The 24,122-nt window shown below is 44.3% G+C and overlaps 1 protein-coding gene across 1 annotated transcript in view; it reads right to left on the bottom strand.

Annotated features, from left to right (window-relative positions):
- Window positions 1-23,856, bottom strand: part of LOC113407940 (PX domain-containing protein 1-like) — a 32,319-nt gene extending 8,463 nt beyond the window's left edge. The window contains exons 1-4 of the mRNA XM_026658959.1: window positions 23,434-23,856; window positions 8,251-8,342; window positions 6,067-6,184; window positions 1,821-1,932 (exon numbers count right to left, since the gene is read on the bottom strand). Coding sequence (XP_026514744.1) covers window positions 1,821-1,932; window positions 6,067-6,184; window positions 8,251-8,342; window positions 23,434-23,689 — 578 coding nt within the window. The 5' untranslated portion in view covers window positions 23,690-23,856. The remainder of the gene's footprint in view (window positions 1-1,820; window positions 1,933-6,066; window positions 6,185-8,250; window positions 8,343-23,433) is intronic.
- Between the last annotated feature and the right edge of the window lie 266 nt (window positions 23,857-24,122).

A 24,122-nucleotide genomic window follows, 5' to 3' on the forward strand; every position in this document is an offset into this window, starting at 1 on the left:
AAAAAAAAAAAAAAAGCGGAGTACAGCGTCCCGACCGAAGATCAATCGGGACGCGGGACAAATACCTAAATATCGGGACGGTCCCGATTTTATCGGGACGTCTGGTCACCCTATCAAAGGAGAGACCCAGCCCCAAAATTGCTGGAGCCCTGTGGGCCACAAGGGGGGAGGTTCTCAGGCCGCAGATGGTCCGTGGGCCGGGACTTTGAGACCCCTGCTTTAAACCCTTTAGCAAACTGATACAGATCACAATCTAAATGAAGTTTAGAAAAGACCTTAAGTTCGGAGACCAAGCTTCTGTCCATTTTACCCGTGACGTTTTTCCTCCCTTGTTTTCCTTGGTTTTTACTGGCTTGACTAATGGGTAGTTCAATGTTTTTCATTCCAAATATTTAAAATTCTTGAATACACTGTTACCTCCATCTAGTTGAAGCTATTAAAGTGAAACATCAATCAGTTGGCATGACAGAACTTCACAGGAATGGATTTCCATAAAAATTAGTCTGTCAACATACTCGTCATCTCAAACTCTATTTGAAAGCTTTATCCCCAAAGTGCCTACAACGCAGACCCAGAGGGGAAGCAATCACAAATAAGAAGGTATATTTTAGTTACTGAGTAATAAATTACTTGCCTCCTAGGAGGATTTCACTTCTCTAAGGATCCTTCATTTTTCCACACACTGGGGTCAATCCAGCTCTCACCAAAGACAAAGTGTAACAGGCCAGTGTCCGCTCCTGTTCTGAGATCCCACACAAACAACCTGGAATGCTTTCTGTTTGCTAGCACCTCCATGAGTTTTATTGATATTACCTACACCAAACCACCATCATTATCCTATGCAGCAACTCTCTCTGCAGTTTCCCCTAGTCCTCAGCCCTTTCTCTAGAGAGCGCTCTCACCACCCCGACCTCTTGCTTCCTCTGAACTCTGCTAGCATCCCCCCTTGCACTTCCTTTCCGTGCTTTTTAACTACCCTCTCAGATAATAGGATAATTAGCTCCTTAGCTCATCAGTCCTCTCATCCCCCAGTTTGATTAGAAAAGCTGTAAAGACCCAGGCTCAAAAAGCGCAAGAGAGTGTTTAGTAAAAGCTGTAAAGAAATACGCCACTCCTCCAGCAGGTCTTTTCTGGGGGAACTAATTAAAGCTGAGTGATCAGAGTGCTGGGTCAGCTACTGGTTCTCAGCACTCTGTTGCACCGATCAGACCCTTTGTACCTATCACCCTTGAGGCCCCATGTTGCATCCATAGTTTTTCCATCAGAAGAGGGCCAGTCTCCTTTAGGGACACTGCAACTCCCATTGGGAGTCTTTCTATTGATTTTTATGACCGCTGCAATGGGCCCTTAGGGTACGTCTACACTGCAGCTATGGACGAGCCCCCCCAACACAGGTGGACAGAGTTGGGCTAGTGGAGCTCACATTAGCATGCCAAATATAGTTGGGTAGATGTTGCAGCATGATGTACGCTCAAGCTACCCACCCAAGCTCAGGCCTACCCTGCTCCCTGGGTCCGAGCTCGGGTTGGGAGCCTGAGCCTCTGTCGGCACTGCAATGTCCACACAGCTGTTTTTAGCATAGCAGGTTAAGCCCTGCTAGCACAAGTCTGTCTACCCAGGCTGGGAGGCTCACTCCCAGCTGCAGCATAGACAGATCCTTACAGCCCAGCCAAACTAACCAACCTTTAATCAGCCAGACTGGCAATTTTACCAACACAGGTCTTCCCACAGCACTGCGTTTGTCTGGGTACTAAAATTTTGTTAGGAGAAGGTTACAATTAATTTAAAGACACCAATACTCGGGAACAACGTATACTTACAAGTGCTCTGCTGAATCTACATCCAGGTGCTTGTCTTTTCCGTTTGGTATACTGTGGTCAATAACTATTGTTTCAGTGTTTGCTAAACAAAATCCATTAGATCGCATGATTTCTGTGGGAGAAGGGAAGAAACAGGTAAAATGCTGAAAGTCTGAGATGGTTCCAGAAAAGGTGGGGGAGGGGGAGGGCGACGGGGCAGGAATAGGGTGGCTGCACATCGCACAAAGCTGACATTGCTGCAAACAGGACATACTGAAGTGTCAGTGAATATCTGTGCAAGCTAATTTAAAAGAAAAAGTCTTTATTATTTTGTAGCTTAATGATGAGCTGGACTCATTTGCTGGCTTCATAGCCACTTGAGCAACACCTGAGCAATTTTACTTGTGATCAGTCCTACTGAACTCATGTGCTTGAATATTTGCAGTTCAGAACCCTAATGCGAGAATATTTAACAAATCTTCCCATCTGGGAGAAGGCCAAATTCTGCTCCCATTAAAGCCTGTGCCAGTTCAATGGAGTGGCATCTGCTCCATAAGGTTATAATCCAACTGTACTTTTGATTGTATTCTTCCCAGACAGCAAGTTATCATAATTAAACAAAAAGATGAAGAAAAGAAATAATTACAACACTAAATCAACAACAACCTTGAAAGTAAGTTAAACAATAGGTTTTCCAACAGCAATTTTCCTTGGGCCCAATTCTCTATTGCCTTGAGCCTCGTGTAGTCATTACCTCTCTGCAAATGCTACCAGCTCAGAATGGCTCAATTCTACAGTCATTCTTTATAGGTAGAAGGGTCTGACACAATCCCCATTGAAATCAGTGGACAGACACCTATTGACTTTATGGGGCACTAGATTCGTCTATAAGTGAATACACAAAGTTATGATATCATAAATACTCAGCAAGATCACTCCAGCAAGCTTACACTTTTTGGGCATGAATGCCATTGATTTCAATCAAGATTAGGCCCAACACTTGCAACTCAAATGAGTGATCATTAATTAACACTCCTACAATTAACAATAAGTTAACTAAACTTCAAAGTTAAAGCTCTCAGGCTGGAAGTGAAGAAACATACCTGCATTTACTTTATAAATTCTGCATGAAACCAAGTTACATTTCAGGGGGCAAATTTTCAACCGGTATTCATGGATACAGCAGCACTGTCTTTAATGGTTTCTTACCCATTTACATCAGAGATTTTAGCCCCATGTTCATTAGAACACCTTTTCATTCACTGGGAGCAGCAAAAGTATACTGGGGCTGGCACATCCTTGGATTCTCCTCTCACTTGCACTCATTTCACACTGCCACTGATCTCAATAGATTTTTTCCTGATATACACCAAATTAAGAGGAGAACCAGGCCCTATTTGTTAGTTCTGAGAATTATCTGCAAAAACAACAGGGAACTATCCCGCTGTTGAAAGTTAGGTGGCGTGGGTCTGGACACAAAAGGTTTGCATCTTGAACCCAAAGAGTTTGCCACCCTGTGATACCTACCAACCTTAGTTGTGAAAAGACCTGAGGTTTGAATTTTTTACAATAAAGATACATTTTTGCATTCAGACTAATACTCATGTGCCTCCATGTTTATGTGGAAAAATTAATCTCTGACTTCTAGTCTATTTTTTATTGCACCAAAGTTGAATAGAATGTATATGTGAGTGGTTTTACATTGAATCCCTCCAGAATTCCACATCAGCTGTGACTCACTGTCAAACATTGTTCAGTAGATTGAGATGCAAACTCAAGGATCAGATTCTGCTTTCATCTGGTTGAGTTTTGTTTGTTTCAAATATTTTAATCTGGAGTGGACTGTGTTGGACACAGTTTGTTTTCTTTTAATGAAAACAAAATATTTTTGCAGAGTATTCTGAGGTTACAAGTCACCTAGAGAGTTGTATTAGATCCAATGTAAAGCAAGCCCGGCATGTCACAGTTTTTTCCAAGTGTCCTTGACGTGACCTAAGAATATTACAGCATTACTCCTGCAGTACAGAGCAGTTTAGAAGTTAACCTTTAGTGCCATCTGCTGGAACCATCAACTAAACAATGCAGTCATTTCAGTGTGCAAAATTCAGACTAAGATTGTGTCAACTAAACATCAGATTCTGGACTTTGTTTTGAAATTCTTTATAACAGCCAGTCAGTACATAAGACTGACTACCACAGAGTGCTTTTGGATACCCAGACAGACAGGAAAAAACAAATCAAGTCAGGCGTGACTATAAACTGTAGGAGTTAATTTGGGATTTAAAAACATATTCTTGTTCAGGTCCCATTGTTTCCATAGCTCCTCTATGCATAGGCCTTCCTGAATCTACTGACCGCTAGTCTAGGCTTCACTCTTTGTATCTGAGCATTCATACATGAGAATTAAGATAGTGGTCTCCACACAATTCTTTACCTACTATTAAAAATAACAGTGACCCTCATTCTCTTGTCACACCAGTTTGGTGTAACTTCAGTGACTTCCACAAAGTTATGCTTGATTTACACCAGTGTAAGAGGGAGCAGCACCAGAACTAGTAGCTGCCATCTTATTGTACTCTTAGACCTGCAACAGAATGGTGCCCAAACTATTGCTTAATGACCATATTCCATCTGCTTTTGGACCCATCATGTCAGGCATGCAGAGATGCACACAGACTACGTTATTGTTAAGTAGTTACCTTTGACTACATTTTTCTTCAGAGAACAAAACAAGCATTAAACCCTACAAAAACAAAAAAACTGATTCTCCAGGGTTTACCCAGTTCAGCTCCAATGGAGTTATACTTGATTTATACCAGTATAAGTGTCGAGGGAATCAGACCCAGTATGTCAATTTCCAGTATTATAAACTGCAATTTTTCCTAGACTTTCTTTTAAAGTATATTGTTTAAGAGCACTTTGTTTCACATTATATATTCTTAAGGCTAGATTCTGCCACCCTTACTGACACCGAGTAGCAACTTACTCTACACGTAGTCCCATTGAATATGCTCTTTAGTGTATTTTCAGAGAACATTTTCAGATATATAGAAGCAAAATAAATGGCATATAGTCTAGCACATCATGCATTTAAGTGGGTGACCGATGCAAGAACTGTGCACAGAAATGGTATATGTAATTTCTAATTAACGTATACATAACCTGTCTAGAAGTTCATATCTTTGCCATTAGCATTGGCCTAGACATCTTTATCACAGTTCGTTCTGTACATTAGTAAAATGACTAAAAACAGATCCTAAACAAGCTAAATTTTGCAAGATGATATAAATAACAAATGACTGATTTTCTGTGTTTGCATTTACTCCCTCTTGGGATACATTTGCACAGGTCATGTACCAATATAGGAAAAACCTACTTTTTTTTGTTTAGATTAATGAATTTATCCACCTCTACTTGACTCACATCCTGGTCAAGGAGAATTAGGTACAGAAAATGTATTCACGCCCTCCCTCTCTCCCCCAAGCATACGAGTAGATACCTGAAGAGACAGACACATAAACCCTCCACTGAAGAGGAGACTGAATTTGTACATGGAAGCCAAACCGGGCATGGAATCAATGTTCCACACTTACACCTGCTCTTGTGTTTCATTTAATTTTTTTGATGCTCTTCACCATTGTTTATACAGGTAGGTCTGCTGTTAAATTTCTCAGTCATGCTTTATATTAAGGGTACATTTATAAATCATTTATAAAGGGTTAATAAACTCTAACAAATGATTACTCCTAACCATGGCATATAATCATGTACGAAATCTTCTATTGTACTGATGTAGTTACAACTATCTGTAAGATATATTACTCATGTCTTCTACAGCTTTTCATCTCGTATTAACCCTTCTTAAAATATTTATAAATACACCCTTAGTACAAAATGTGACCATTTTGCATGTTATAGAAATATACTTTATTTAGTTCATGTCCTCTCAGTTTTTCCATTGCGATGCAACGGTACGGACAGCACAAGGACACGGCCTTCTCAAGGAATGGCTAATGGACTCCAAGCAGCGGAAAGAAGAGTCTGAAGATTGTATAATTCCCAAAAGAGTCATCTCAACATGCCTATAGCTCTGCTGCATAGAATGTTTGCCCTTATGATATTCCATACATTAGAAGGCAAGAGCATGGCGAAAGTGGGGGATGAAGGGTTTCTTCTGAAATGTTGAGGAGGGAGGGGAGAGAAAGAACAGACAAATATTTTAATTTAATAATTCTTGTGTGCATTCTAGCGAGCTAATAATTCTTACCTGATATTTTAACCGGACTCTGAAAGCTTGGTTGAATTTTATGGACATTGTCATTTTTTAACACTTGATCTAACGGAGATCTTTCAAAGAAGGTAAGGACAACTTCAGATCTAGAATACTGAAAAAGAACCAAATAAATATATATTTTCAAAGTTTAAGTCCCAGACTCACCGCTTGGTTTGTTTATCCTATTATCCCCTACCTCCCACCTGTTACTGGGCCAAATCTTGAGAAATGCTGAAGACATGCAATTCGTATTGACAACATGCAACTCCCATTGACTACATTAGGCATTCCAGATGCCCAGTGTCTCTCAGGGTTTGTCTAATAAATTATGACTACTTAATGGGCGCGTTTATTTTTGTTTTTTGTTACTTGCCCATCAGTGATTTTCTAGGCACTCTGTATAAAATATAGTTAATGTTCCTTATAACAAACTTATTTGTCCAGTGGGGGAGGGTGGGAGAGAACCTCTTACACTGAACTCATCTGGACATGCCAAAAATCTCATGAAGTCTGAAACTACTCTCGCTTGCACTCCTTTTCACTAGTGTAACTCCACTGACTTCTGTGCAGTACATTTTGCTCTACACAACAACAAGTAGCCAACCAGATTCATGATCTTCAGATTTCAAAATGACCAACCATTCACATTGGTTATCAGTCACCATGGTCGCCAATTACTGAAGTAGTTTTCTTCCCCAGTAAGCGCTTTGTTTGCTCATGAGTTAGTTTCCTTGGTAAAGACACTGACACAGCAGATGTGACTACACACTTTGTAAGTATCTGACACACTGAAATATAGCGATAAGTCTGTCAGGCAGAATGATCACGCCTGGCACATGGTCTATTGGCTACACTGTCATATGATAGGACCTTGGCTGAAAATATAAAATAAAAATACGTTGTATTTTCATGATGCATTCCATTTGAAGAACTCAAAGCACTTAAAATGAATAAAATCGCTCAGTATCCCTGCAAAGTATCATTATCCCGATTTTATTGATGGGGAAACTGAGGCACACATGTTCAGTGACTTCCCCATTTATACAGCAAAGCCAGTGCCATGACCAAGAATGCAACTCATCTCCCAACTCCTGCATGTGTGATTGAACTTCAAGAGCTATTACTCTTTTACAAGATCTTCCCAAGGATCTTTAAGTGTTTTGCATACATTAATCAAGCCTCAACATAGTCTTGTCATGGAGATAAATATTATAATACCTTTTGTACAGATGGGCAACCCAAGGAACAGAGAGGTTAAGTAACTTGTCCAATTTAAAAAGCGGACTGAATCTAGGGTCTGGATAACATTAAAAGGAAGGCATTCAGAAGCCTGGGGTAGCAGTGGCAAGACTACAAATAATACCCATTATTATTATTATTCATTGGGCACCTTCAGTGTGACTCGTGCAATAAAAACAGGGAAATATACGGTCCCTGCTTGACTGAGCTTACAATCTACAGCCCCAATCCTGCAATCAGAAAACACAGAGGTAGACCCTTGTGCCATACAGAGCCCCACTGAAATCAATGGGAGTCTGCTCAGGTGGATCTAATTATAAGATTGGGCCCTCAATTCAACACACCATGCAGGTCAGATATGTTACCCTGAAAGACAAGGAGATGATAGTCATGGCAATGCACAGGTCACTTTGTAGTAAATGTTATGTAACAGAACATTACTTAGATCACTGGTTCTCAATCTGCCGGTTGCTTGTGGTCCAATCAGCACACAGCTGCAGCCCATGTGACATCCTTAGGACCATTCAGGTAGTGTATATATATGTTGTGTGGATGCAGCCCTCATAACACAGAGAGAGCAGCGGGGGGAAAAAAAAAGCCGCGATCGCAATTGCGATCGGCGGCACTCCACCAGCAGCTCCACCACGCCGCTTTCTTCTTCGGCAGGAATTCGGCGGCAGGTGCTTCCCTCCGAGAGGGACCCGCCGCCAAACAGCCCAACGTGCCGCCCCTTCCCCTTGGCCACCCCAAGCACCTGCTTGCTGGGCTGGTGCCTGGAGCCGGCCCTGGATACAGGGAGGGATGATGTGCAGGATCTTGAACAGCCCCTTCTGCCTCTGCAAAAGCTCAAACAGCCCCACGCCTTCCCATCTAAATGAAGAGGGCAAGTTACTATCCACCGGGTCTGAAGTTCAGTAAGGTGGTACTTTGCATACTTACTTTCCAAGGCATATTTATAATAATCTTCAGAAGCTTCTCCACTTCATTAAGCCTGGCTTCTATATCACGGGCCTCTTTTATTGTGATTAGTCCTAGAAACAAGGTAAACACATTGTAAGCGAGAATGAAAATACAAAACATGTATGTGGACGTCTATATGAGGTAGACAGATCTAGTTTGCTCAAGAGTATGTGGAAAGGCATCAAACAGCATGCCTAATTGATACACATCTTTTACCTTAGGAGATGATGACCCATTGTCCAGAAGTAGCTCCCCTAACTTAATTTCAGAGTGTTGTTGTGTTGGAACACGGGGAGGGATATTAAAACAAAAAACCCCAAATCCTCTTTCTAGAGCCATAATCCATCCTTATTTGTCAAAGAAGAGTGGAAAAGAAAATACCCACACAAGAGAAGAGGAAAGAATCAAACACAAGCTAAACAAAGCTCTTTGAGAGCAGTCTCATGTTTCTTTGAACATAATATGGTACAGGAGCAATAATCAAAGGAAGATTTTTCAAAACCCTATTTGTAAACAGCTAGACTGCAGGACAAGTGTCTTTTGCTACAACTGTCATGGTAATCATCCACCATGAACGTTATCACACAGCCATAGAAACGATCAAGATGGAAAAAGACATGTTAGGTCCTCTACACCATCTTAATATCCAGTCAGTGCAATATATTTAGAGTGCTTTGTCTCTATTTTAAATGTCTCAGAATAAGAGGCTTCCACCATAATACTTGAGAGATTTTTTTCACAACCTAACAGACCTCATTGTTGGAAAATGAGGCAGTCCTAAAGGCTGCTGCAGAAAAAAATCCAGCAAACTGAAAAACCTAGGTGAATCTTTTAAAAGCAGACAACAAAAACGTGTAAAATAGTTTGAGGTAGAACCCTGTCCTTGAGCACTCTGATAATTTTTGTGGTTTTACACTCATATTTTCCTGTTTTTTAAAAAAAGTTTTAATCTCCTTGTTTCTGTGTGAAAGACCCATACAAGACTGTCAAACATACAAAACGAACAAACTAAGGACAAAAATATAGAAAAATGTCACCTCCATTTTCCTTCCAATCTCTCTCTGACATTGTTATCTTAGGCTGTGGCTACACTACACAGTTTATAGCGGTGCAGCTGTGCCACTGCAGCACTGCTAGTGCGGATACTCTAATCTGACAGGAGAGAGCTCTCCCATCGATTTAATTAATCTGGCCCCTGCAAGCGGTGGTAGCTACGTTGGCGGGAGAAGCTCTCTCCCGCCACATAGCACTGTTCACACTGGCACTTAGATCGGTGTAACTTACATCGCACAGGGGGGCGGCGTATTCACACCCCTGAGTGACATAAGTTATACCAACATAAGTAGTAGTGTCTACACAGCCTTATTTTAGGTGTTGCTCATAGCACTGGCACATACGTAACTTCCAGGCAGAAGTGTGAGTTTAGGCTGGCAATGGTCCTTAAAGTACAGCTTTAGTTTAAAAAAAAAAAAAGGTTACAGACTATCTCAACAGCAACTACTACTGGCAATGGGCCCCAAATTTACATCATCCACGGCAGAGCAGAGGATTGCCAAGGATGGACCAATAGGATGTTGGATGTGTTGTCACATTCTGCTATATTCTATACAAATCCATTAGGCACACTGTAACTTCCCCTATTTCTTCCATGCTCAAGGAAGGAAGAGGTTCCTTGCCCAGAGCCCGAGTCAACTCCCACTGAAATCAATGTGAGTATTTCTGTGGACTTTAAAGGGAGTTGGATTGGGCCTAAAGAAATTAGACACAGCAAAACCAACAGCCCTTAATATTGGGGTGCTCACAATCTTGATCTAGCTCTGAATTTTGTAACTAATAGGCACCTACAGAGATTCTATCTCACCACAATGTAGGTGAACAGGGTTATTGGGAAGTTGGACCAACATATAGATATAGCCTCATTTTCTATGTCTTTCTAGTTGCTTGGTAGCCCATTTTGCCAGCTCTTTATTCCAGGCCAGCCTCACCTGTGCTTTGACATGGAGCCAATGATTCTATATGTAAAGTGGCACAGTACTGTTTGCCTGGCTTTTACTATGAATAAGTAGGTAAGTAAATAAATCCATATATTCATGTCTTAATATTAGTGACATCATAGCAGAATTTTCTAAAGCCTTCACAATCCATCGCTAATTTCAAGGGCTGAGCAGCTGACCTTCCAGTGATCTGCCATATACTATCCATCCATCGTCTCACTGGTCGTCCCCCACTACAATGACCCCCACCATTCCTTCCATAATAACTTTCTCCGGTTATTTCCATCTCTACAACTTACGTGACCAAGTACATACCAAGATCTGCTTTTCTCCAGTCATATTTCTAACATAGGCATTCATCTTTTTTTCCTGCTAGACATACAGCATTATATAAAAACTTTCTGCAAATCCTTGAACACAATGGAACTACTTGCACGAGAACAGACTACACCTCTACTCCGATATAACGCTGTCCTCGGGAGCCAAAAATTTTTACCGCGTTATAGGTGAAACTGCGTTATATCGAACTTGCTTTAATCCGCCGGAGTGCGCAGCCCCACCCCCCCGGAGCACTGCTTTACCGCGTTATATCAGAATTCGTGTTGTATCTGGTCGCGTTATATCAGGGTAGAGGTGTATTTGTGTAAGTAAAGGTTTTCAGGATTGGGCTCCCGTGTTGCAGATTCAAGACACTGACACACCTCCTAATCTTCCTAAAGAGATGGCTGGCAGGAATGAGTATTTGTTCAAGTAAGAGCTCTCTCTGTCTACAATGCCTATTCTTTCATCAGAAATGGCAGATGAGATTTTTAGTCTCTGGAACTTCACAGGCCACCCACTAGGGGGTTCTACAGCTCCATGCATCCACCAAGATTTTCCATCATAAGCAAGAGATTTCACCTCTAGTACATGTTTCTAACCTCTAGATCAGGGGTCGGCAACGTTCGGCACGCCAATGGGGGCGGCGAGAAGCGGCGCGGGCGAGCGATGTGCTGGCCGCGGCTTCTTGCCGCCCCCATTGGCCCGGGACGGCGAACCGCGGCCAGTGGGGGCCGCGATCGGCCGAACCTGCCGCGTCAGCAGGTAAATAAAACTGGCCCAGCCCGCCAGAGTGCTTACCCTGGCGAGCCGTGTGCCAACGTTGCCGACCCCTGCTCTAGATCTTGGAAAAGAATCAGCTACAGACCAAATACAAAAACCTACTAGAAAACTGGAACAGAAGACTTTATAGCTTTTAGCACAATAAAAAACATTTTTATTAAAACCTTAAACAACGTAACAGAAGAAAAGAAGCGGAGTGGGGAGGAAGGAGATTAGGAGTGATGAGAGGCAGCGAAAACTCCTACCCTTTTGCTTTTCTACCGAAAGCCTGTAAGAGCCATCCATGCTCACTTGTTACCTCTGAATATAATGCTTCCTCTCAGTGACTGACAAGTGCCAATTTGTGGTCAGACTGCATGATTAGCACATGGGTCTGCTTTTAGGATCATGCAAATCTGCACTGCCACAGAGAGAGCTCCAGGACAGGCTTTGCCTACATGCATGAATAAGGACTATATATGCACGAATAAATCACTATAAATGTTCTCACTCACTACAAACATGCAGCCTACAGCTGCTGATCTTATACGATTAGTCACTATGAATTCAGCTAGGTACAGGCTCCTCTGCTTTATGCATCTGCATTCTAAATATGTGGAAAATACCCAAATGGTTTTACATGTAAACTGAAGCCAGCATAATTTCATTTGTAATATTTGCACACATTATATAATTTTAAAAATTAACAGGTACAAGACATGCCATAGTACTTTCAGTAACTGTAGACCACGATCCTGCAATTTATGGGACTGCTCACATGCATAAGAGTTCGCAGGATCAGTCGGAGTAACTTTTGGCCGAGAGGGTTGCAGGATTTCACCCAAGTCCTCCATTTACATTGCTAACGCAGACTTGGAAACCTTGTTCAGACAGAAGTCCTTAAATACAGGAAAATAAATCAGAAGAAGATGCCTTGTAGCTTGGAACCCAACTGTACTATTTTTCATTTGTTCAGTCATGCATACGTAGGTTAGCTGAGAAATATCCTAATGAGGTCATGGAGAAATGTTGCTCACACTCCTTTTCTTCTGCTGCAGTCTGACTTCTAATTGAAAGCATGTGCTAGATCCTCCCTGGAAACTTTGCTGTGCTGTCTTATTATGTGTACTATGCTTGGACAAATAACTATCATTTCAAGTGATTTAAATGCTGTAAACACCCATCTTTATCGTTCTTAAGCTAAACTGGATTTCCATGGGCTTCTTTTCCCCACCACAAAACCTTCAGTTATATACAAATGTTACTGAAATGTGAATAATTATAATATTTTAATGTCCATACACCTAATCTTGCACACGGCTGAACTTTTATGTAACACACATACATAGCAAAGCATTTATTTGCATGTTTTTTAACTGATAGAGGGCGGGGGAGAAATTTCACTCAATGGTGCCCAGCTCACTATATCACACACACTGTTGATGAGAAATGTACATAATGAATCACTTATAAAAAGATCTACTGACTTCCAAGGCAAAATAGCTACATACATACATAAGAGATGTAAGTCTCACACACCATCCCTAGATAATGCCATGAATATATATTTGTGGGTTTTTTTGGCAGACTCAATAACAAAAATAATGTGGCCTCCCCCTTCGCCACCCCTCCCCATCCAGGGCTTAGCGCAGGGGTCTCAAACTCAATTTACCTTAGGGCCAGTGCCAGTCCGCAAATCCTCCCAGTAGGCCAATGTCACTCACACTGCCCAGAACCCGCCCCCCAAAAACTCTGCCCCCCCAAAAAAACTCCACCCCCCACCTGCCTAAGGCTCTGGGAGGGAGTTTGGGTGGGGGAGGAGGTCTGGGGTAGGAGATTGGGGTGCAGGCTCTGGGAGGGAGTTTGGGTGCAGAAGGGGTGAGAGGTTGGGCTCTGGGAGGGAGTTTGGGTGGGGGAGGGGGTCTGGGGTGCAGGCTCTGGGATGGAGTTTGGAGGCTGGGGTGTGTGTGGGGAGGGGGTGCATGCTCTGGGAGGGAGTTTGGGTGTTGGAGGGGGTGTGTGGGAAGAGGAAGGGGGTGCAGGCTCTGGGAGGGAGTTGGGGCAGGAGGGGGTATGTGGGGAGGGGGTGGGGGTGCAGGCTCTGGGAGGGGGTCAGAGGGTGCGGCGCTTACCTGGGGCTCAAGGCGGGGCAGTCCAGGGGGCCGCCATGCGCTTCTGCCCCCAGGCACCGCCCCCGCAGCATCCCATTGGCCGCAGGGGCGCTCGGGGCGGGGGCAGCGCATGGAGGAACAGCCCCACCCCGCCCCTGGGCCACAGGGAGGATCCAGCAGCCACTGGAGCAAGCAGGCAGACTCCGCTCAGCTCTGCTGCGCTGCCGGGACCCCTGAGGTGGGAGCTTCCGGGGGTGGCAGGTGGGGCCAAGGGAGACACCCGGTTCCAAAACTGCTGGAGCCCCGCGGGCCACATTGGGGAGGCTCGCGGGCACCGGGAATTTGAGACCCCTGGCTTAGCGGGTCCTGGGGCTTGCTGTGAATATTTGTATATTTGTTAATATCACAGCACACTTAGTAGCTACCTGGGTGATAAGTGATATTAATAAATAGACAAGTATCACTTTTCACAGATAGCTAGTAAGTCTGCTGTGAAGTGATACTTGCACGTTCGTTAATTTCATTTTTTTTTTAGCAAGCCCCAGGACCCATTAACTCCTGGATGGGGGGGGGGCGAAGAGGGAGGCAGCAGAGGCCAGAGGTGATGGTGGGTCAAGAACTTCATTGCTCCTACAGCGTTGTGCTCCACCTCTTTCCAGAGGCGGTGCAGGGCGGCGCATCCATGAGCAACAAGGAGGGAGGAGGAGAGGCCGATGCTTCCCCCGCCCCCATCACCACCCAGGAGGCTGTCGTGGCCACACAAAAAGCCCCTGGTGGCCGCATGCAGCCACGATGGCTGCATTTGAAAAACGTTGTCCTAAATTCTTATGAGAGCAGCACCTCCCCTGTGATACCTTGTCTTCAATTCTGCCACACTATCCATGCAGGGGGCTGGGGACGGCGTCACAAAGGCAGCACTCTTCCCCGCTATCCTCAGGGGGCTGGGGAAATCCACACATGGAGGGTTCAGTCCATGCATTAATTCTGGAGAGAATAATCCAGGTTTTAGAGGTCACCTCTGCGCTCCAAGGGTTTCGTTTTCATGTGATGTCACCAACATTGCTCATTCTGGGGGTGTTTCTCGGGGAGAAGCTGGCAAGCTGTGCTGGGGGCTGGATGTTGGCAGTGTGAAAAAAACCATTGTTTTAAATTGGTTACATTCTGAACAGAGCTCTTGCTTGGGGGCATTTAGGGCCAGATTTGTAAAGGTATTTAGCATTATGCAGTGAGAATTAGGTCCTTAGTGAGATTTTCAAAATGTTCATCTTTAGGCAGATAAATACCTGTAAAAATCTGGGCCTTAGTGCACAAATTTAATCCTGATACAACAGGCTTCTTATTTTAAGATCTATAGCTCAGACTATGCAGAGGTAAGTTACAGCACCTAGCAGTATTCCTTTCAAACAACAGCCTGACAAATTCCCCAAAACAGGAATTCAAGAGTAAAAAAGGTTGGTTTTTTTTATTTCATTCTATATTTAACTTAACTGTTTGTGCACACATGCACAGCCCAAGGAGGTTAAAGGCAGAGAACTCTGGTCTCTCAACTCACTGGCTTTTTACATACATTCATACCAACATTACCATTTATTATGATAGCGCCTACAAACACCAGTCTAGGTGTTCAGGACTTTACTGTCACAAGCAAAGAGAACAGTCCCAGCCCCGGTGATCTTGCAGACAGGGTGTCAGATAAGACACATGGTATAAGACACAACACAAAAGACAAAATGAAGTGAGGGAAAAGTGATGGGAGGAAGAGGAAATGAAATGAACTGAGTTTGGCATTAAAATGGAAGTCTCTGCTATCACTTTTAGCACTGAATTCATACAGACTCAGAAACTCAGCATGGAACGTGGACCAAAAAACCCCCAAACTGACTAATGTTATTAATTCATCATGTACTCCAGATTTTTGGATGGCTTTGTTATGAAACCAGCAAGTTTTATTCATCTTATAACATTACAGATGAACCATTCATTTTTGCCATCACTGGACCACACTGTTGAATGATTTGGTGAACATCAGCTGGTTTCAATGGATTTACCTATAACCAAGTAAAACTTGTAAAGGAGACTGAGGAGCAAATGAAAAAATGTGTCCTTTCACTGAAAGGTCCTTAAGCAATGGTATGCAATCAATGCCATCCTGGAAGAGCTGAATCTAAAGACCATTAAGGCAAATAAAAAAACTGAATTTCAGTCAGACTACATTGCTAGAAGCCTGAAAATGAAGATCTGTTCCCTTTTGTCCACCAGACTGAAGTTCTGAACAAACTCTGTTAATGAACTATTGACATTGTCAACAGTGAAATGGGGCACAATAGATGCAGTGTATTTATCCGTATTGTCACAGTACTGTAACAGCTGCTGTCTTTGGAAACTGCTAAATTGCCTCAGTAGAGTTCCCTTCACACATATATTAAACTCCCAGATGGTCTTGTAAACGGTGTATAAAAGAGCACACATAACACCGTAGGTTACGGGTACAGAAAGTGCAGCAAAATGTGACAGTCTTCTAGTGTGTGTAATCCAGATTATGCAGCCCTCAGTCCTTCCTGGTGCACTGCAGATGTGACACAGAAGCAGCTGAGCATCTCTTTCCCATTCACTGATGTAACAGGGGAGGAAGGCAGAGATGATCCAGCATGAAACAGAAGTTGTGTGTCAGGAGATAATGTGGAGGATGATGGGAGAGCTCTGATGTGCCACAGATAATTAATTATCAGTGACACCAACATTCTCGTGAAGGACAGAGAAAAACGTGAAGAGAAAGAGAGGAAACAGAAAGTAGGCCAAGCAAAGTGAGACATGAGGGGGATAAATGGCCTGGGAAAGACTGACGAAAAAAGGAAGAGAAAAATCAGACTAGATGGGACAGGAGTGGGGGAGGAAGCAGCCGTAAGACAAACAGTCTGAAAAGAGAAATACAGCAGAACAGCACTATGAGACAGAAGAGATTGTGTGTACTGAGACTGTGTGTGTAGGTTCAGCAGAGGTGAAAGTAAGTTGGTACGGTCCAGTACAGGCCGGCGATTTAAATGGCCTGGGGCTCCCGGCAGCGGCCGGAACTCTAGGCCCTTTAAATTGCCACCAGAGCCCTGCTGCCGGAGCCCCCGGGTAGCAGAGGTGGCTGGGAGCCTCGGAGCTGTTGGCAATTTAAAGCCCCCCCTTTTTTTCCTTTAAGTTACTTTCATCCCTGAGGTTCAGGCACTACACACAGCCATAATGTGAATGACCATTCTGGCAGTGCATTTGAGCTTTCATGCTTACCGTCCATGTGTCTCTACATTGGGAAGATGAACATTCATAAAGCTATTAGCACATGTTAAGAGTTTATAAATACTAGGATCAAATTCTGAAGTCTGTGAGAGCAGAGTTTCTGGAAGCAGAATTTCTGGAAGCAGAATTTGGCCCTAGGAAAACAGCACTAGAGTGTATAAAAGTGTTATAGTTTCACTCCATTAGAATTCCCAGAAAACACATAATCACTCAAAAGGCCAAATTTATCACTGGCTTCAGTGGGATTGTGCTTAGGAGATAAAATTTAGATTGATCAAGAAGCACTAGGGCAGGGATCTGCAACCTTTGGCACGCGGCCCGCCAGGGTAAGCCCCTGGTGGGCCGGGCCTATTTGTTTACCTGCCACATCCGCAGGTTCGGCCGATCGCGGCTCCCACTGGCCGCGGTTCGCTGCTCCAGAACCAATGGGGGCTGTGGGAAGCAGCGCAGGCCGAGGGATGTGCTGGCCGCCACTTTCCCCCACCCCCATTGGCCTGGGACGGCGAATCGCGGCCAGTGGGAGCCTCGATCGGCCAAACCTGTGGACGCAGCAGGTAAACAAACTGACCCGGCCCACCAGGGGGCTTACCCTGGCGTACCGCGGGCCAAAGGATGCCAATCGCTGCACTAGGGGCTGGCTCCTGCACTTGCTGAATTCAGTGGGAGGTTTGCCTTTGACTTAATGGGTGAAGGATCGTGCTTGAAGAAAAGCCTCTAACTACTCAATATTATTTTGCGGGCAGTAGCCACTTCTCGTTCATTCTATGCCAGATTTGTACCTCATTTTCTCTATTTTACTTTATTAATTTGATCTACTGCAATTATTTCTGGATCTCTTTAGAGTGAATTGATCAATTTTATGTCAGCGCCCTAATCCTTTTTGCTGTCTTCCTCACCAATTTTTACAGAGGAGGTAATTTTGAATAGATGTAAGCAGAGTGTAGAGTGGTAATGACTAGAATTGTAAAGTACTGTGTATGTCTGTGAATGATAAGACTGGACTTATTGAGCCAGTCTGTACTTTTATATTGTGTTGTTTGTGCAGGCGCTTAGAGTAAGGGATAGGCACACTTCAGACACCCAGAGAAAATACTATGAAGATTCTGGTGACATCATAATGAATCATGAGAATGAAGATTCTCTGTCATTATAAGAACAGGAATCTGATTGGAAGACAAAATTTATGACCCTACAGAGAGTGGCAAACAGAACAGAAACAGACTTGTTAGCCAGCTTACTATTAATGTGTAAGAAAAACATTTTAGAAAAGCATCACTGTAATAAGGAGTACAGTTGTCCTAGACACTCACACCTCATGTTGATGAGCGTACTTGGCCTTTAGCCTCATTATGCATTCCAGATGGCCAGGTATCAAGTATACTTTCCCATGAAGTCTTATTGCTTATACTGTGTATACTACTTGTACTATAGTACAGATTGTACGAGATTGATACCCTCCCCACTCCCTATACAGAAAGGGGGAGGTGATCAGCTATCTCCATTGCAGCATTCCTCTCCCTCCCTGCACACACTTTCTCTGGAACTACCAGGGCATGTGAAATGAAATAAAGCTGGCGGCTAATAAAATGTGATACACCCTCTAATCCCTCTGGTGAGAATGCCCCTGTCCTGGCACAGTTGTAATCAGGGGAGACCATGCCAATGCAATTCCACTGGAACATGTAATCAGTGGTTCTCAAACTTTTGTACTGGTGACCCCTTTCACATAGCAAGCCTCTGAGTGTGACCCCCCCCCCCTTATCAATTAAAAACACTTTTTAATATATTTAACACCATTATAAATGCTGGAGGCAAAGCAGGGTTTGGGGTAGAGGCTGACAGCTCGTGACCGCCCAATGTAATAACCTCGCGACCCCCTGAGGGGTCCTGACACCCAGTTTGAGAACCCCTGATGTAGATGGTCTTGTGCCCTTGGTGGATCTTGTGAGCCTTATGGACCAGACCCTGCCTTACTTCTGTTGATGGAGGAGAACCATCCCCCTGTCTTCCACACAACAGAAGAATACAGACGAAACTGCATGAGAGGAACCTGATTAAATTCCCTGCTTCCTATGCAGGTATCACACCACCTAAGGGTACAACATGGCTCATAAAGTCTGATCTTTGCAAGATTCTGATAACCCTCCGTTCACATTAAAGTGGCAGGAACATTTATGTTTTCATGGAAACTCTGGTCTAAACGAATACAAATTAATACTACTCTCTATTTGCTTTTTCAGTCAGAATTTTTGCTGGGTGTGCTGGTACCCACCCCCATTAGGGCACAAAGTCACTGGAAAAGTTAAGGTATATGAATACAGCAGCTCAGGGCCTTAAGCACCACTAGGAAGGGCTCAGGATCCTGCAAGAGGACTCTAAGTTTATAGAAACTTATAGTGATCTTAGGCTTGGTCTACACTAAACCCCCAAATCGAACTAAGGTACGCAACTTCAGCTACGTGAATAACGTAGCTGAAGTTCGAAGTACCTTAGTTCGAACTTACCTCGGTCCACACGCGGCAGGCAGGCTCCCCCGTCGACTCCGCGGTACTCCTCTCGTCTAGCTGGAGTACCGCAGTCGACGGCGAGCACTTCCTGGTTCGACTTATCGCGTCCAGACAAGACGCGATAAGTCGAACCCAGAACTTCGATTGCCAGCCGCCGAACTAGCGGCTGGGTGTAGACATACCCGTTGGGTACGTCTTCACTTACATCCGGGTCCGGATGTAAGCAATCGATTTTCTGAGTTCGATTTATCGCGTCTGGTTAAGATGCGATAAATCGATCCCGGATCGATCCCGGAAGTGCCCCAGATCGATCCCGGAAGTGCTCGCCGTCGACGCTGGTACTCCAGCTCGGCGAGCAGAGTACGCAGCATCGACGGGGGAGCCTTCCTGCCGCGTCTGGACCGCGGTAACTTCGGACTAAGGTACTTCGAATTCAGCTACGTTATTAACGTAGCTGAATTTGCGTACCTTAGTCCGAAGTGGGGGGGTTAGTGTAGACCAGGCCTTAGTTTAATGCAGTGACTTAATTCCTTCAGTATGGGTATTAGCACAGGGCTCAAGCCTTAAAATACTTATGCAAATAGTTCTTACTCTTATAAAGAAACCAACTGACTTCAATGGAACTATCTGCATAATGAATGTCTGCTCACATGAAATAGGGAGGTTTGCAGGTCCAAATGCTGCAAAGTTCATAATGAAAAGCAGGCTTGGTGTAATATTATAGCCTGACCCCCCAATGAGAGGTGATCTCCCAACAGCATGTACCGTGGTACCAAGCACATGATCAAGACTTTCTAGGGAATCCTTGTTGCAGTATAGAAGCATGCATTTATACCAGGTCAGTTCATTTGCACAGATGCCCTTTGCAAGGGTCAATGATATTTCTTCAGACTGAAATAGATTTACATGTAACAAACTTCAGAAGGCAAAACACTGAGCCTTGGGCTACACTTCAAATTTGTGTCAGTATAACTAAGTTGCTCAGGGGTGTGGATTTTCCTGTCAATATAGCTACCACCTCTTGAGGAAGTGGAGTGCCTATGCCAACGGGAGAAGCTCTCCCATCAGCATAGGCAGCGACTTCACTAAGCGCTACAGCAGGGCAGCTCCACCTGTGCTGCTGCAGATCTGTAAGTGTGGACAAGCCCTGAGCTGCAGAACTCCAATCTCAAAACAAGCCACAATTAGCTTGCAATTCCCTCTTAAAGATTTAAAATATGTATTTCTCCATTATTCTCCCCACCTCTTTTTTTAGTATTCCTAGTGCAACAGTGGCCAATATGGGTCTGTTTTTTTCCCATTACCTTATTTTTGCATAAGCATCATTAATGCTGTACAGTTCTGGAAATAGTGGATTTGGGGGGGGGGAGGGAGGGTGTCACTAAAATTTGCTGTTACTGCGCAAAAAGGAACATACCAGCACAGAATGTTAGCTTTGTTTTGAACCCACAAGTATTTATAGTCCCACAAAAGTATTTATAGTCTACCATCTCTTTCTAAAATTTCTGCAACTGAAAAGTGGACATTTTTTTAAGCCTACAAATTAATAACCATTTTTAAGATCAAACTATTTTAGCTCAAATTTTAGGTGTTTGCTACTTGAAAATATCCCTTAACTTTTATATAACGTAGTTTGACAAAGTGTATATAAATGATAGGATAATCTAATTCTTCTGATGCTACTTAAATGTATCTACGGTAACCAGAAGTACTTCCAATTCCTGCTATGCAATGCAAATTTGACTAACAATGCTTTCACTGCTTCCATAAAGATTAAAGATGCAAATAATACTCTGCCTGGCACTTTTAGAAAAGCTAGGATCAACAATGTATCTGACTCAGTGCTAATGCCTAGAAACGGTGTGACTTTCTACTGGGTTAAGTATATTGAAATTTATGGAAAAAGTGATTCTTCTTTAAAATGCTACATGCAGAAACCTGAGATCCAAAAAGTGTATCTAAAATGGGGTCATACCCTCTATGTGTACCAAACACATTATAAAATCCCCTGATTATATCCAAAGCATAATTTAAAGAAGATTTGACTGTATGTGTGGCCAGACATGCACAAGTTCTGGTGAATAAATATGAAATACAGACTGTACAGAGAAATGCAGTGATACCTCATTACCGCAAAGTCATTTTTCACAGAATTTCATTTTAAGAAGTGGGTTCACTGTAACTGGAATTATCAGCTACATACTGCAAATACTCAGAAACAATTCAGGACTTTGATTCCATCACATTCACGTTTCACTGTAAATAGTTTCCATCATTTGCCAAAGAAAGTACAGTTCTTGAGATTTAAAATATCTTAACCCCCCAAGTCATAGAATTGTCAGCATTAAAAATAATGTAGGGAGATAGAAGCTCCCAATGACTGTAGTATTAGGGCTTAATTCTTCCACCCCCTCCTCATGCACGTCATTCACTGTGGAAGCCTACTGAAATCAGGATGACAATTTATCTGGGAAAGATTACTCACAGAAGTGAGGGCTGCAGGACCCAGGCCTTGCACAGAAATTAAATCTCCTAATGTGCTAAGGAGGTTTACTCTTCCCTGACTATTCAAAAGTTATAGTTCATGCTACGTGGGACGATCAAGTAGGGGCATCAGCATTCCAGTGTGAGTGAAAAAGCACAAATGGGGCCTCTGAAACATGTAATTAAGGCCTAATATTTTGCAAGAGTGGTCACTGATTTGAAGGGCCTCACTTGATACAACTAGGGCCTGGTTTTTAGAGGTGTTGAGTACTCACAGCTCCAACTCAAGTCAATAGGGCCTATAGGTGCTCAGCACCACTGAAAATCGGGCCCAAAGTATGTTAAATTGAGTGCCCAAATCATTAGGCCTTAGACTTGGCAGCCAGCTCAAGGGTTTTCAGCTTTTACACAGCAAGGTTCCCCAGTTGACTGCAGGGGGCACTCAGTGCCAAGACTGTCAGGAAGCATGCCTTCCTCTCTCAGTGTCAGCTGAGAAAGGATGAGGAGGGGAAACAAGATGAACTAAAATGAGCAACTCTACATTTTCAGAAACTGAAAGAGAAGCGATTTCCCATAAACCTAGAATACAGCACAGGGGAGGAATCAGGGGGAAACAGGCAGGGGAGAAGAAGAATATATTCCAGATATTTTTAACAGGACAAAATGACAACACAAATAGATGGAGACCTGGCAGGAGTAAAGAAAGCAGGAGGATTGAGTGACTGACAGAGCCTGGAAGACATATTTCACTTTGAATTACTCTAGAAAAAATGATTTTTTAACCACCTTAGCATGGGGAAAACTCTCTGATGCTACCTCCAACCTCAAGGACCATGTCTTTTCTCACACAGGTGAGAGAATCAGAAGTAACTCCATTGAAGTCAGTAGAACTACACTGGTACAAAGGAGCAGAGAATCAAGCCTCAGAATTTAACTCTCCATCACCCTGCACTGGGGCTCAGCATAGGATGGTTAAAGAGAGCTAGCAGCAGCAAACTTCCATGTTATCATGGGAAAATATACACAAAGTCTGGACTTTTCCCCGTATTATTAGCCCTGTACGTCTGCTCTATCAACTGTGAAGAGCTACAGACTCCCATTTTCAACATCAGTGCTTCCCGCATACCACTCCCCCCCAAAAAGCCCCCGCATCCCTCAAAGTGTCTGGGGCAGGGGTGGGGAGCTGTTAAATCAGTGTGGATGGAGCAGTAAACATAGATTATGTCAATTAGGATCACTTGGACCAAGAGGGGGTGGGACAGTATTCTAAGAACCCTCTCTGCAATCACATCCACAGGGTGCATCCGAATTTGGGGCTTGTGCCTATGTGGAGCATGATGACTGAGTTCGATTTCCCAGCAATCTGGGCCAAACCTCTGACGCAAATTCTCTCCACTGCCTTGTATGAAGGGTTACCTGTCTGACTGAGCCAGGTGGTATTTCACAGGCACTGTACACGGCTGAAAGTTACACAGTGGAGAATCCAGCCCGTTATATGGCCTTTAACCCTTTCCTCCCCCACTCGTTCTGTAGCCTTTCAATCGCTCCAGGAAAGCGACTCAAACCCACACAGGCAACAACAGAGCCTGACTCTCCCCAGCAACTAAGTTACCTCTCCCCACCCTCTCCAGGGTGTACCTACATACACCCCAAGCCAGGAGCAGGGTCTTAGGCAATAGGAAGGAAGCCAGAAGCTGCCCAAACCTTGGAGCAGGGGGGACTGTGACAGCTCGGGGCGATCCTCCGGGAAAGAGTCCAGCAGCCTCTTGAAGAGGCGGCCCAGGTCCGAGTAGCTCCGGTGCAAGTAGAGAACGTTCCTGTCCGACCACTCGGTGCGGATCTCGAAGAACTCCTCCTCGTCCCCGCGCCGATTGATGATGAGCCTCCGGATGCCGTTCACCCAGCAGCCCCTCACGTACATGTTCACCAGAGAGGTGCCCTCAAACACGGCCGAGGCCATCCCGCCGCTGCCCGCACATACCCCGACGGGGAGCAGCCTCCTCCAGCTGCTGGGGAACCGAAGGGTGGCTGGGGGGAGAGTTGCAAATCAAGGGGGGTGCGATGCAACCCAGCCCGCAAAAAGCACGGGTTGAGTCTCCTCCTGCGCTGGAGGGAGGTCCCAGCCCTGCCCTCCTCCCACTGGCGGTGCTGCGTGTCACACGCCCGGCGGGCAGCGGCACGGCGGGGAGACCTCGACGGGCAGGAACTTTTCCCGACTTTCTTGCACTTTGCGCGGCGCCGGGCCGCAGCTTGGCCAAGGGGCCCGAGCTGCCCCCCGGGCTAGGAGGCAGCGCCCTTTGCAGTCCGATCCCGGGCACTCCCTGCACACGCAGCTCTTGCTTCGCCTTCGCTCTTTCCCCACGCAGCAGAGCGAGGAGGCGCCTCCAGGCAGA

Source organism: Terrapene carolina, unplaced genomic scaffold, assembly GCF_002925995.2.
Source record: "Terrapene carolina triunguis isolate 2854851 unplaced genomic scaffold, T_m_triunguis-2.0 Scaffold57, whole genome shotgun sequence".
Taxonomy (NCBI): domain Eukaryota; kingdom Metazoa; phylum Chordata; order Testudines; family Emydidae; genus Terrapene; species Terrapene triunguis.